The following is a 13,610-nucleotide window of genomic DNA, read 5'->3' as shown; positions in this document are numbered from 1 at the left end:
AAGACACATAAGGAACCAACAGTTTTGTTAGAGGACTCTAACTGCAAAACTCAAACAAGACAAAAGCCATTTGCTCAAACAATATATCCAGTCTTGGTTGTCCATCCACTGACAGGCATCCTATAAAATTCGAAACCAGGGAAAAATATCCTGTTAGAAACAATCATTAATGTAAGCACATTCATGTAAACAAAGAACCTCATGAGCAGTTTTACACACTTTCTCCGTTTGTAGAAATTAGGGCTAATACCTGCCTGCACGTATTTTGGGGAAAGAATGCCCTCCTGTGGCCGCGGGGAGTAGAGCACAGGGCTTGGAGTAATTTTTGGCATTTTTCAAAAAGCAGTTGTCATTTCTAAAAAGGCCTTCCACAATCTTTGAAACTGTCATAGGAAACGCTGTATGGCATGGGAAGGCATCTAAATGGGTTGCTATGCAACGTACATCATGTTAGGTGAAAAGCCATAATACTTTGTTATCATTGTCATAATAAAATTATATTTGGCATTCTCCTCAGTACTGCAATTTAAAAAATAACTTTAATATACAGCCAGGGCCTTGATGCCACTTGTCTATATGCAGCTTCATCATTCAATTTACTTTAATAGATCTTTTATATTCTTGCAAAGTTACAGCATATAGGATTGAAAATAGTAATCATGCCATCATTTTTATGCTGCAGGAGCAAGTAGGTTTTAGACTCTTTGTTATTTGTTCGGTTTGAAATAGGAGAACGGGAGACTCCACTATGTGAGGATAACTAAGTGAGGCAATCTTGCTAATTCCTTTCTTTGAAGAGACACAAGCATTTTTCTTATGGGGTACATGTGGTCTCAGAATACTAGATTCATTCAGGAATTAAGAACTCTAGTTTCAATTACAAACTCTAATTACAAAACACAAAATGTTAATTCTTAACATTTTGTTTCTTCTGATGGCAGAGTTTACGTCAAAGAAATGGCTTTTAAGGGTCAAGTGAAGGTACTGGAGACCACAAAGAATCTTAGCTGAACTTTTTTAGCTTTATCAGTTTTGACTAAAGAAAATATTCATTATAGGTAAAAAACATGCATAAAAGTTTCCAATGCTGTTTATCACAGCTAAGATGAGGTGATCTGAGAGTAAGGATCAAAACTCCCATCTATGTGGTGCTTTATACGTGTAAAGCACGTTCATCCACGTATATCTGACCATCTTGAACAGCATGCTTTGTATTATAAATAGGCTGTAACTGAAGACATGGAACAAGGCACATTTCCCAGCACAATTCTTAAAATTGTGTGTTTCCATGGGCCTCTCCCTAATTGACTATGAGCTTTTTAAAGGCTGGCAAGTGTCTTGTTCAACAATGTTTGTTCAATGCCTAGCACAGTGCATGGTTTTTAGAGGGACATCACCCTACATATGTTGAATGAGTAAGTAGATGAATGACACAGTTCTTGGCACTCATTTTAAAAAGGCACATCCGCATCATGTATAACTGGAAAAGATTCCATTGCTTTAATAAAGATGCCTTTATTGAACAATTTCTTTAAGAAACCTTTGAAAGACCAAACGCAGCTGATTACGAGTACCTTGATCCGTATGATGTTGAAAGCATGAAAAGCACTCGCTACCATTCCTCCAGACTTAGTAGGGGTAGTGAGGCCTGGCCCCATTCCCACATGACTTCCAACCTGCTCTATTTTTTTCTGTCGCTGTCCTTGTGAAGTTTGTCTGATTCAAGGTCAGAAGTTGGTGGCTAAAATTGACAGACTGACGCATCAGAGAGATCAGGCTTCTGAAGCCGTCAAGCAGAGTCCTCACCGGGCAGCTAAAGCGACATTTACAACTTCCGTTTCAATGAGAAAACTGTCTCGGAGTTCTAGGAGAAGATTTTCTCACTGATGTGTGAAAACCAGCGCCAAGAGACCTTTTCACTGGGAACTTTTCCTCTAACAAGTTCCTGAGTCCAGCATTAGCACAGAAGGAGTGGAGGGAAGCAGGGGTTTATTGTCATTTTCATGATCTTTGTGGCCTTTGTCCTGACCTGTGACTTTCTTTCATCCCTCCTTCTTGATCTGGAGGATGGGAAATACTAGGCTCGGAAATCTACCAGGAGGCCCCAAGGACAGGGGCGCACAGCAGGCCCTTGGCGAGCGTTGGCTGTGATGAGGATGATGACAATAACACAAACAATTCCTTGTCGTCAGGACAATGTGAGTTCTGGCTACTATGGAGGGGAACAGCTTGACTGAGTTTTCAGTGGTTGAAAATACATACCTTCAGCTTCTCTTGCATGGAAACTACAATTTTCTTTATGATAAGAGGTCTGTTGATGCTAATTTCAATATTTTGGTAAATGATTGGTCAGAAAGAAATTATGAATGGAGATATTTATTTTTATAGTTTGGAAATGTAAACCTGTTGAGACTGTTTTATATTTTATTTTATAAAATCTGTTGAGAGTATTTTAAACATCCTATTTTATGAGTTAAAAGGAGTTGGAATAGCAGAATAAAAAATTTAATCTGCTGTCTGCCGGGATTGCATAAGGGCTTTTGGAGCCAGAAAAATGGCAGCTCTGAACATGTTTGGAACACACGCTTACTTTTTATCCAGGGAAATCATAAAAACAATGCTCACTGAGCCACAGGATGCTATCTAAGGAGGTTTCAATTTCAGCGCTGTCTACGAAATGATTTCTAAATAGGGACACAGGTGATGAAAACCCAGGGACAGTTTCTCTTTTGCTTTAGTCTCAGGTTTTAAGTAGCCAGCATTTCAAGGCAATGGTAAGTGTGAACTTTGCACTTCTCTTGCTAGTTTAATTTTTTGAGTGTTATTTTACAGTTCAGTAAATGCTCTGATCTGTTAGGAAAGAGCACATATTGTAGTTAACCGAAAGTTGAGTCAACAGAGTTAACATGCATGGATCATGAAACTTCAAGGCAACAGATTATGATAGAAATGTGCTTCAAGAAATTGTTAATTACAATAACTGATTCCTTAGATGTGTTTGCAGGTACTTCAGAACCCAGTGCCCTGGGTCATTAGTGGGATGTCAAATGTAAGCGTCCCTGCTATTATATTCAACTGATTCGCAGTTCACAAACAAAGGAATGCATTCAAAGAGAAATCCAGTGTATAAAAGATGGGTCAGAAGATATTAAGAATAGGCTGAATGCTAAGAGAGAAGAAGCTACAAGAATGGAGAGAAATGGTTTCATATAAATATGATATGAGATACGTATCTATGACTTCCATGCAGGTGGGAGCCAGAAGCATGTACCACATTCTGAAGTGGGACAGTGGTTTTCAAACTACACCTGTACCTTCTCTTTTCTCCCAATCCCTTTTCTGTCAAGATTCTGAGATGCATCTACATCCAAGCAGGCATAACTGAGAATCATGAAATCTACAGCCTTTGGTGAGCAGAATAAAATTCCCCCACAGGCCTTCACTTAATTTATTCCAGGGGCATCTGATGTTTTAAGTCATGCAATGGGTATCCACTTGCTTGCTTTCATGCTAAATACCGGAGCCTAAGGTTGTCCTTGACTATAGCTGATGTTTGATCACTACTGCTCTTTCCCCGCTCTGGAAATGAGTGCTTCAGAGACAATCTGGGGATGCTTTATCTAGGCTGCTTTGTGTAAAATTTCCGTGGTCAGTGATGTCAGGTGTTGCATTCGAAAATTCATGCTACTCAAGACTTGTGTTTTTAAAGCTCCTACCATGAAAGAATAATTTCCAACAGTTTTTCCCATGTCTGGCTCATTGCAGGCATAATAATAACTATTCTAATCAACGCTATATACTGAAAGCACTGGTCTACATGAGACACTAAAATATTTACCCAAAGACCTATGCAGAAGCAAAGAGCTTACTGAATATTATATTTTTATAATCTCTGTAACATGATTGTAAGACATGTCAGTTTGGATATTACGAGGTGGATTTGACAGGGACATAAAGTCCCATTATGGAAAGGAAATTATTTATGACCTTGGAGGTTATGCTAATCAAGCAGTCGAGACTATCTGGGATCTTTGGAGCCTTCATTCTGTACACGTGTGGGAAAATGTTCACATCTGGTATTTCTTTGTAAGCAGGAAGTGATGTGCACTGTCTGCTCCTGTTGAATACAAAAGCTCACATTCTTCATTGGTGTCTCGGGATAGTTTTGAATGTTGTTTGGACAATGATGATGAGGCTCTAAACTATTGTGTATCAGGATGACCTCCATTAGTTCTCCTTGTTCAATGGCAGCTGGGGTTTGTGCTTCTAGAAGATTGAACAAAACGCTTTGCCTTTTAAGATCAGGTTGGCGTTTTCAATAAAAGACAATTGAGAATAGCGGCATCATTAAAAAAAAAAGTACAAAAACTAGCACATGCTACTGAGGAATCTGCAAAAAGAACAAAGTTAGGTCATTGAAACAGCTCTCCCCAAATCTCCCCCATTGCCCCTCAGTCTATTTAGTACCAGGTTTTCAAGTATTCTTTTAGTGGGTGAGTTAAGGACCCAGGACCCGAAATTTATAAATGAAAGTAGAAAATATTGGTATGGTATGGCTGCGGGAAGGTATTTAAAGAATTACAAAAAAGTATGTACTGGTCAGACAAGGAGACCTGACTGTGGACAGACAACATGTGGAAATGGGAAGAATTTGTCTGTCCGGCTTAGCTCTAGGTACTGGCATGTTATTTTTGCCGTGGCTTTTTTTCCAAAATTTCTTACATTACTTCTTTCTGCATCTCAGGAGACTTAATCTGCCCTACTGGGTGTGGATAAAGTGGAGGTGCCTGTGGCCAGGATTCTCACCTGGCCCTGGTTGGCTAGCTCACTGCACACATGTGGGCAATACGTCATTATTGACTCTATATAAAGAGCCCTTCCCGGTGCTTTGGGCGACATGGTGGCACAGCTGCAAGGCGGCAGGAGAGCAGAGACTGGAGTGGTGGTAGCGCCGAGGACAGGGACTGAGAAGGCTGCAGGGGCAGAGAGGCCCAGAGGGAGAGACCCGCTTGCTGAATGAAGACTTGCTCTGGGTGGATGGGAATCTAGTGATTGACCTGCCACCATGGGAATAAAGTTGTGTATAACCCTTTTACCCAAAGACTGTTCCACTGTCATTCTTTGGTCACATTGAATCCATAGTGAACTTGCCCGGGGCTGACACCCATTGGCGAGACACTGGGTAAAGATGTTGTTCACTGTACATCTTTGGTGTTGGGAATTAATACCATCACCTCTGAGAATACTTAGAGCTTACCACTAAAGAGCACCCTATTTCCCCAAGATCCTCATTTGGACAAGAGTAGGATTCCTTCACCCACTGCCACAACTTCAGAAAATCTGATCACCATACTCTTCTTAATCAGCTGTAACTCACAGTAGCCTGACACGAGCAGGCAATCTCCAATGCTAAGTCTCCTACACATGTATTACAAATACGTAGTGCTCATTTTTATCTGTGTGTGTATGTCTGTGTAGGGTTTCAAACTACACCTATCTTTGTGCAGAAAGATACATGAAAAATGAAGGATACATTTTTGTAATTCAGATCACTGGAATAAATGCAATTTAGTTGAAGAAATGCAGGATGACTCCAGAATGAATGGAAGCAGGATTATCCCACCTTTGTACCAAATATCGACTTGCAGAAAAAAGTTACGGTTCAGTAAAACCATACAGAGGGAAGTGTGAGGATTATTAGAGCATGCAAACAGAGAGGAGAGAGAAAACTTACCACAGCCTGGGACAATCAAGACCAAAAGAAGAAAAGAGTAAATACCTGCATTAAAATCTAGTTAACGAGGAGCATGACCCCCTTCCACCTGGTTAGTAGCGCCTGACTTCGATATTGGTTGAAGAAACCATCTGGTAGGCAATCGGGTTCTCATAACCAGAGTATTAATGGCAGTTCATTACTCTTCCATTGGAAAGATTGCCCGAAGGATTGCAGACTCAAATCTTGGTTAGCTGAACGCTAACCTCTTTGTGTCCTTTCCGGGCTGCTCAGCTAGCCCATGGCCATTCCCCGGAACCCCGGCCTTTCCCCTATAATCCCTCAAAGGCCACATTCTCTTCCTGATGGGGTTTTCTGTCATTTTTCTTGCTCCTGTTTCACCAAGGTCAAAAATTGCTTATTTTCCTCATGATGGTCAAGATACCATTTCCTTTTCTTTATCCTCCTGTTCGGCAGATTCCCACATTTCTGCCTCCCCAATGTACACCATCATTTCAAATAGTTACAGTACTTTTCTAGAGATCCTAAAAAAGTCTAAATTTAGTCTCTTTCTGCAGACTGTCGCTCCATGTATCTGTTCTTCACACCACTAGCTTTCTCTGTCTTTTCCCTCCCGATGTGCTGTGCAGGGAGGGAAATCTGGACTGGATGAATTTGTTTACACTAAGTGGCTATGTGGTGACACTCTTCTTTCCAGAGAGATGGCAGTGATCTTTACTAATTCAGAAGTTAGTTTTTAAGCTGTATTTGGTGATTAGAGGAAGTTATGATTTTCAAAAGACTCCCAGGGGAAATGATCTAGAATGACCACACTGGACTTGACTCCTTCAGCTGCAGCCTTAAAAGATTCTGTGACCAAGAAGCTCTGGGCAACAGTGGAGGGGCAAGAAAAAGAAATGAGAGCTGAGGAGTCAGTCCCACTGTGGAAATAAGAGAATGGAATGTTTATCCACTAGAGTAATAGTCTGAAATATGTCTGCTGAAACAGAATAGTGTCAGAAGCCTTCCTGAAAAGAGATAGGATAGTGCCTGGATTTAACCTGCCAAAAGCACTGCCCAGAGACATTCAAATTAATACATAATATGTTCACTTTACTTTCAGGACAATGTTTTGGCCAACATTTTAAATCTTATCCATTGCTCATGTGGGAAGCTGAGGAAGATGACTTTAAAGTTACGTGGACCTGCAATACAGGAAACAAATAACCATAGAGTGTTGTGCCTAGGAGCAGTGATAGTTTGAAAGTAGGAGAAAAGGAAATGCATGACTGTCAAGTCAAATCAGGGCTTTGATATAGCAGAGCCCCTAGGAATTCTTATTTCCCAGAATGCTACAGATTTCATGTCTTAAAATATGTTCAATTTAATTTCACTTTAACATATGATGCAAAACTATAAGTAGTTATTTTGGGGTTAACTGAGAAGAAGAAGATGCAGGAAAGTTAAGTGCCCTCCTGTTCCAAGACCACTGGTCTAGATCCATCTTGATTTCTCTGCCCATTTGTTTCCCAATTTTGTACATTCCTATGGACAAGCACATAGACCCTTACATTCAGGGGAGCAACTCAAATGTACCCAAACACACCCACACTCACACCCCCTCAGTCTTTCAGCAGAGGCAGTTAGATGTCTCTTAAAATGTGAAAGATAAGACTCAATTGTTCATCAGAATTTACAGGCCACATGGCTTCTAGTGAACTTACTTGCCCATAAAATGCCACACGATAGTAACGGCCAAACAGCCGTTTCTCTGAATTCACCACCTCTGCAACTTTTAGGTATGATCGATGAATATCGTAGTAGAGATCGGATAATTTCTGAAACCATAATAAACAAAGGGTTTCATGAAGACAATGTTGACACAAAAAAAGAGAATTTATACTTTTGAAATTGATAAGTAATTCACCAAATTAAAGTAGGACATTTTAACTAAAGTCTGGGTTTAGAAAACATACTTTGAAGTCTCTCTGCTTCTCAAAGACAGCGATGATAGGCTTGTTGACATCAGCGATGAGTTCGTATCTCTCAGACTTCCAAAGGAACTCCACACACATGTACAGCTGCTCCACCAGGATATTCTGCAGTCCCCCAAATCAAATCAAAATAAGATTTTACACCATTACCAGGTGGTTCATCCCTGAAACCTGGTTGCAAAACTGTTGTGCTGTCAATTTTTTTTCATAGTGGGATTTCTGTGTTTCCTATCTTGTTATTGGCGTTTATATCCATTCCCGAGGGAGTGGTGGTGTCTTCTTGGATTCTTCTCTTTCCATCACCTAATCATCCCTCAAACTTGCTAACTTAAGTCTATGAAATGCCTTTCGATCTATGTGGTTCTTTCCACTTCCACACTGTCACTGATGTAGATCAAACCCTTGCTCCTTCATTCCCAGTCCCCTGTTGTACTCTCCTGGCAATCTGTTTTCCCCACCAGTTGTTCTTATTTGTTGTTCTCCAGTAATCTTTCTAAAACAAGAATCTCATCATGAGACCTCCACTGCCCTAAACCTCTTTAGGAGCTCCAGTGTCTGATCTGTCGCCCACACTCTGTCGTGGCATTGAAGGCGCCCATGACGAGGCACCAGCCTTCCTTCTAGCACCTGCCATTGACTTGCCTTTGGCCACACCACATCATACCACTCCATCCTTAGAGTACTTCCTCACCTCCACACCTTTGCCTAGGTTGTTTCTGCATTTCTAAGAACCTTGTTTTCTCATTTTATACCTTCAAGTCCTATCAAATGTCAAGACCCAGGGCAAACGTCTGGAGAGATTTCATCTGTGTCCCATCCATCTCTATTCCAGTCATTTTCATATAAAAAATTGCTCCCCTTTTCATTGCAGCCATATATGATGCCTAGATTTATAGTTACTGGGTCTTAGACTGGTTGCCCACCACTATGAGGAGAAGATTCTAAACTCTTTGAAAGCCAGAATTATGTCTTATTGTTTTTGTCTTCCATTCTTAACTTAGTGCTTGACATATGCTAGTGGTTTAATATATGTTCAGTTGAACCAAATTACAGACTCTCTAAAGCAAGTGGATAACATCACTGGAATCTTTTCAACAATGTCTTTTCAGAAAAGATTCTTAAACATTTTTTGAAACAGTTAATATAAATATGCAGTTGCCTTTACTGTTTACTTGCAATGTGCATTAAGTTAATGTAGAACCATGTGTAAAATTTCAATAAAATCCACCCTAAAATTTGCTTCCTGTAACTTTATTTCAATGTGTATAATATTAAGATTAAAAAAATGAGCTTATGAAATATGTTATTTACTTGATGAGAGGAGCTCTATTTTCTTCACCAGAAGTGTAGCCTAGGAATTCTTGGTCAAAAGCATCTTTTTTATTAATGAAAAATAACAATGGCTTGCATGCTGAAGGTTTTCTGCAGAAACTAGTGAGCCTTTCTGTACAAATATGTTTGTAAATAAACTTTCTGATGCATTAAAAATAAAGTTATGACCAGCTCACAAAATTTTCAGCATCCCTTACCACATTTAAGATTTTATTTCTTACAGAAGAGCTGATCATATAGTTGAGCCCATCCTAGAGAAGTAAGGTTTAGTTTAAGTTTTCATTCAAAATTAAGCTTTATCAATGGAATTGGTACCTATTAATCTTCACCTTAGCCTGCATTTCATTTTGCCTGAAGTCATATTATAGTGTAACATTATATGATTTCTGAAGAAGATTTTCTCCCTCCCTTCTTGCTTAATGTTACAGTTCAAGGCATTTTTTACTCAAGTACTATATACTAGATTATTTTGATCTCACCTCATTGTATGGTGTGTCTTGCATTCCTGAATCTTCTTTCATTTCTCCTTCTTCTTTAATGTTTGGTGTAATGCTCAGAAAAGCTGGCCAGCCCATAGAGAACATACCTTGAGAGGAACAGGGAAAATGCAGCAGTATTATTAGAGCCAAATCTTGGATTAGATAATGCCTTTCTTCCTGATGCTACAAGTGGTAATGTTATAAAGCTCATACACAATGAGATGGTTAGATTATGACTGTTGATCAACACTTTCTCCGAGGCAAACAATGTTCACCTTTTCTAATTTTGTATCAATTTTTCACTGTGACATACTTTTCTATAAGAAACTGGCATGGGGTTATAGACACAACACAGGATTTGTAGATAGCTCCAATACTCTGGTTCAGTTAACCTTTTTGAGCCTGTTTCTTTTGTTAAAATGATATCTATCTCAAAGGATGGTTGAAGGGATCTAAAACATTAATATTTGAGAAAACACCTGATATAGGTATAGTCAGTGCATTATAAAGACAATGCTCAAAACTTGCTAGTTTTTACTCTTTTGCATTATCTGGAAATCTTCTCATATTTTTTAGTATCTTGGCCACCAAGATAAAAAAAAAAAGGTCTGGCTCTACAGATTATGCGAAAACAGTTGAATGGGTACTTTCCCGAAAGGAGGGATAGGATGTGAATGGTGGAATATGAGTAGTTAGGAGCACAGCCCTGAGTGACAGATCAGCCCTTGAACTTTGGCCCCATCACAAATTAATGGTAAGCTCTGGGATGGGTTTGTTTAACTTCTCTTGGTTCTCTCACTTGTACTCAGGAGGTGACAGTAGCACCCAACTTACAGACTCACCTAACTAACTGAGGTGGTGTCAATATAGAGCCCAGCACAGCGCCTTGCAAGGAACAAGTGCTTTTTGTTATAGCCAATACTTTTGTAGGATGTTTCCATTTTTAATGGTCAGCTCATTGACTATGTAACTAGAATATTGTAGAAATTATAATAATTATTGCAATCTAATCCTTACATTCAAATTTTACTTTTCTACTTTTCAAATAATATTCCTTGTGTAATTAAACATGTATTAAAATATATGAACACTGACTGTAGCAGGGACAGTCATGACATATTCTCTCAGGATGATATCATCAGCAGAGCTGTATTTTCTGGAGTTGCCTATTTTTGCCGATATTCTTGTCATGTGCACATTATAGAAAGGGATAGTTCACTCCTCTGACTTGGAAGCATCATAACATAAAAGTATACTGAGGACTTCAAATACATGCCAATGAACTTCATATATATGCCAATGGATACGAAGTTTCACACAACATTTTGGGGTATAAGTTTTCACAACTCCTCAAACTGGCACTTAGTTTTATCAGGTTTCTTCAATTTTGTTTTCAGTTAGAATTTGAATTAGCTTTTCTGGAATTATATGGTGTCTGATTATGATGAAAAGCATTTGGTGGGAAAAGGCAGAGTAAATAAAACAATGATGCTTTGATGACTTGCATATAAAAATAAAGCTAAATAGGGAGTGTGAAGCCAAGGAAGAAGCTCCCTGAATTTTAGGGTGGACATGAGCGTGATGCCAGGTCTGGTCCCTTCTCCAAGGTCCTTAACAAGTGACCTCATGGTCTCACAGTTCATTTTGGTCATTTGATTCAAATATCCTATTTGAAAAGTCCACCGAGATTCTTTACACAATATATACATCTTTAAAAGGAAAAGGGACCAACTAAATTTCCAAAATATTTCAACTCGAGTCCATTTACTTTTTGTTTTTTCACTGCATTTTGAAAGTTAAAATGTGTTAGGAAATAGATTGCAGTTCATAAACTTTGGGTTTGAACAAACTTTTGCAAGAGAACATTGATTAAATATGTTACCTACACTGCCAAATTTTTAACAGAGGGTAATTCCTTAGTTATTGTTACAAAACCCTTTTGCACTGGATAGTGAAGATGGAATATTTTTAGTTAAAGGAAATCAACACTGTAAATTATCATATGTTGTAAATTGTTAGAATCAGTGTATGCTTTTAAAAAAGCATGTTGATTATATAGTCCTGCATACAAACTATATTTCTGGCACCCCTTATTTTGAATTGATAGATTTATTACATTTCAAAATGAAAATGAATTTCTTTTGAAAATTTGAACAACTCATGAATTTCAGAATAAAATCCCAAGGGCCGATTAGCATGCAAGTTGGTAGCAAATATGGCCATAACTCATAATCCTGAACATTGGGTAAGATGTCTTTCTATTTGCTGAGAACTTTTCAGTAATCTAAACTTCATAAATTTGGGTGGACTTCTGAATGGTACTAGCTTCAGGGTTTTCTAGAGTAAGTTACGTAGCTCTGAGATAGTTTTGGTTTTTAGGAATACATTGAATTTAAGAGTGTGGCTGAAGTAAAATGTAAGCAGCGATCTGATTGCCTCTGCTCGTTACGTGGGGGTACAGGAGCTTTCCTGGGCAGTTAGACCACTCACTTCCTCCACCAGGACTTGTTAGTAATGGGTTGCTATCACGGGGGTGGATGTCCTCCGGGAGCAGGGATGCTGTGCAAATCTTTTCCATTTTCCAGTAACCTATGGTAGTGCGAGATGAGGTTAGGACATCGCTACACGTTTGTTAATACAAGCTTACGAAACTATAAATTGTTAACTAGTGAAGCATTCCTATTTGAACTAAGAAGCTGACCAGTTAGCCCTGTCCTATATAAAATAAACATAACAACGGCATGAAAGAGAGAGTTAACATTTAATAGTACAATGTAATTAGAAATATCTGTGAAGATTAATGTTCCTTAATAGCATAACGGATTAATAAAATAATAAAATTGATAATGAATAAATTAATTTTGACTTCAGTTTCAACATGTTAATTGGGTTTTTTCCCCCCCAAATGGTCATCTTACCCTTTCTTTTTAGGTATTCTGCAATGAGGGCAGCTATATGGATGTAGCACATAGCAGCCTGCAATAATAAAAACGAAAACTGTTTCAGAAGAAGGCACACTGTAGATTTTACTATTTATCTAATTAGGACTAATCTCCAAGGTGAATCAGTATTCCATGTCAGAATATGCGGAGGAATTCTTTTAATTGCAGACTTGAAGATGAGATGCAATTAGATTCCCAAAATATTCACAATCAAGAATAAAACATGTATTTGGCAGTTTCCGTTTGTTTTTCTTGAAGTAGTTTTCAGGTGGGAGAATGAGCTGACCAGAAGAATTTTTCCATAGCATTATCTTTCCTCCTTAATATCTATCTATCTATCTATCTATCTATCTATCTATCTATCTATCTATCTAATCTATCTGTCTACGATGTGCATTATGTTAAGTCCACATTTCTCTTTTCTTGCTTAAACTATAAACTATAGCATCTGGATCTAAATTGGAAGTAAAAATAAGCTGTCTTCTTACATTTTCTACCTTCAGTAATGACCCCCCTTTGATTTTCTATTGCTTTAAAATGGTAACCTCACAAGGTGGCAACTGATTAAATAGTGTGGTCTAATGTAACATGCTGTCCTCACAAACTAGAGTATATGGATGATATATATATTTTTCCTAATATCTTCTGTAAAGCCTTGGACATTGCTGAACACATACTAGGCCCAGACCTGCTAAAGATTCTGAACAACTTCAGTTTTTGCCTTTTAAAGTTTTATGTGATAATTTCACTATTTTCAGGGCAGTCCGAGGGACCTTGGGTTTCTCATTCCTGTCTTCAGTGAACTGCTTTAAAGTGAGGCCTCTGGTTCGCTTTATTCCCATCCCCAAGTCTTTGTCATATGTGTTTAGAAAAGCTTCAGATTTTCAGACTATCCTAGACCAATTAATTTCTTCCCTGAAGGGGTGTATTTCTGGGCATAAGGCAGAACCGCCCCACTTAGTGTGCAGAAGCCACTTGGGTCCCGTGATTTGCTGTGTATAAATCCACCCGGTGTTTAAACTGATGTAAGGAAGTTGACTATTGATTTAGATCTTTCACACAGCGGATTCTCCTTATGTGGCTCTCACGGGTGTTAAATTTTTCCATTACCAGTTCAGGCTAGTTGCATATGAGGACGGATTACCCCGAC

At 38.7% G+C, this 13,610-nt stretch overlaps 1 protein-coding gene across 14 annotated transcripts in view; it reads right to left on the bottom strand.

Moving 5' to 3' along the window:
• DOCK10 (dedicator of cytokinesis 10) overlaps positions 1–13,610 on the bottom strand; it is a 233,745-nt gene that overhangs the window by 10,604 nt on the left and 209,531 nt on the right. For 12 of the 14 annotated variants that reach the window (XM_073218047.1, XM_073218048.1, XM_073218053.1 and 9 more), the window contains exons 46-50: positions 12,437–12,494; positions 12,009–12,107; positions 9,519–9,625; positions 7,690–7,812; positions 7,438–7,551 (exon numbers count right to left, since the gene is read on the bottom strand). In XM_073218047.1, coding sequence (XP_073074148.1) covers positions 7,438–7,551; positions 7,690–7,812; positions 9,519–9,625; positions 12,009–12,107; positions 12,437–12,494 — 501 coding nt within the window. Of the gene's footprint in view, positions 4,391–7,437; positions 7,552–7,689; positions 7,813–9,518; positions 9,626–12,008; positions 12,108–12,436; positions 12,495–13,610 lie in introns of all 14 variants that reach the window. The other 2 variants (XM_073218051.1, XM_073218045.1) reach the window with 2 other exon arrangements.

Source organism: Manis javanica, chromosome 12, assembly GCF_040802235.1.
Source record: "Manis javanica isolate MJ-LG chromosome 12, MJ_LKY, whole genome shotgun sequence".
NCBI classification, from domain to species: Eukaryota; Metazoa; Chordata; class Mammalia; order Pholidota; family Manidae; genus Manis; species Manis javanica.
Note: the sequence above shows the minus strand (reverse complement) of the source record. Positions and strands in the feature narration are given on the sequence as shown.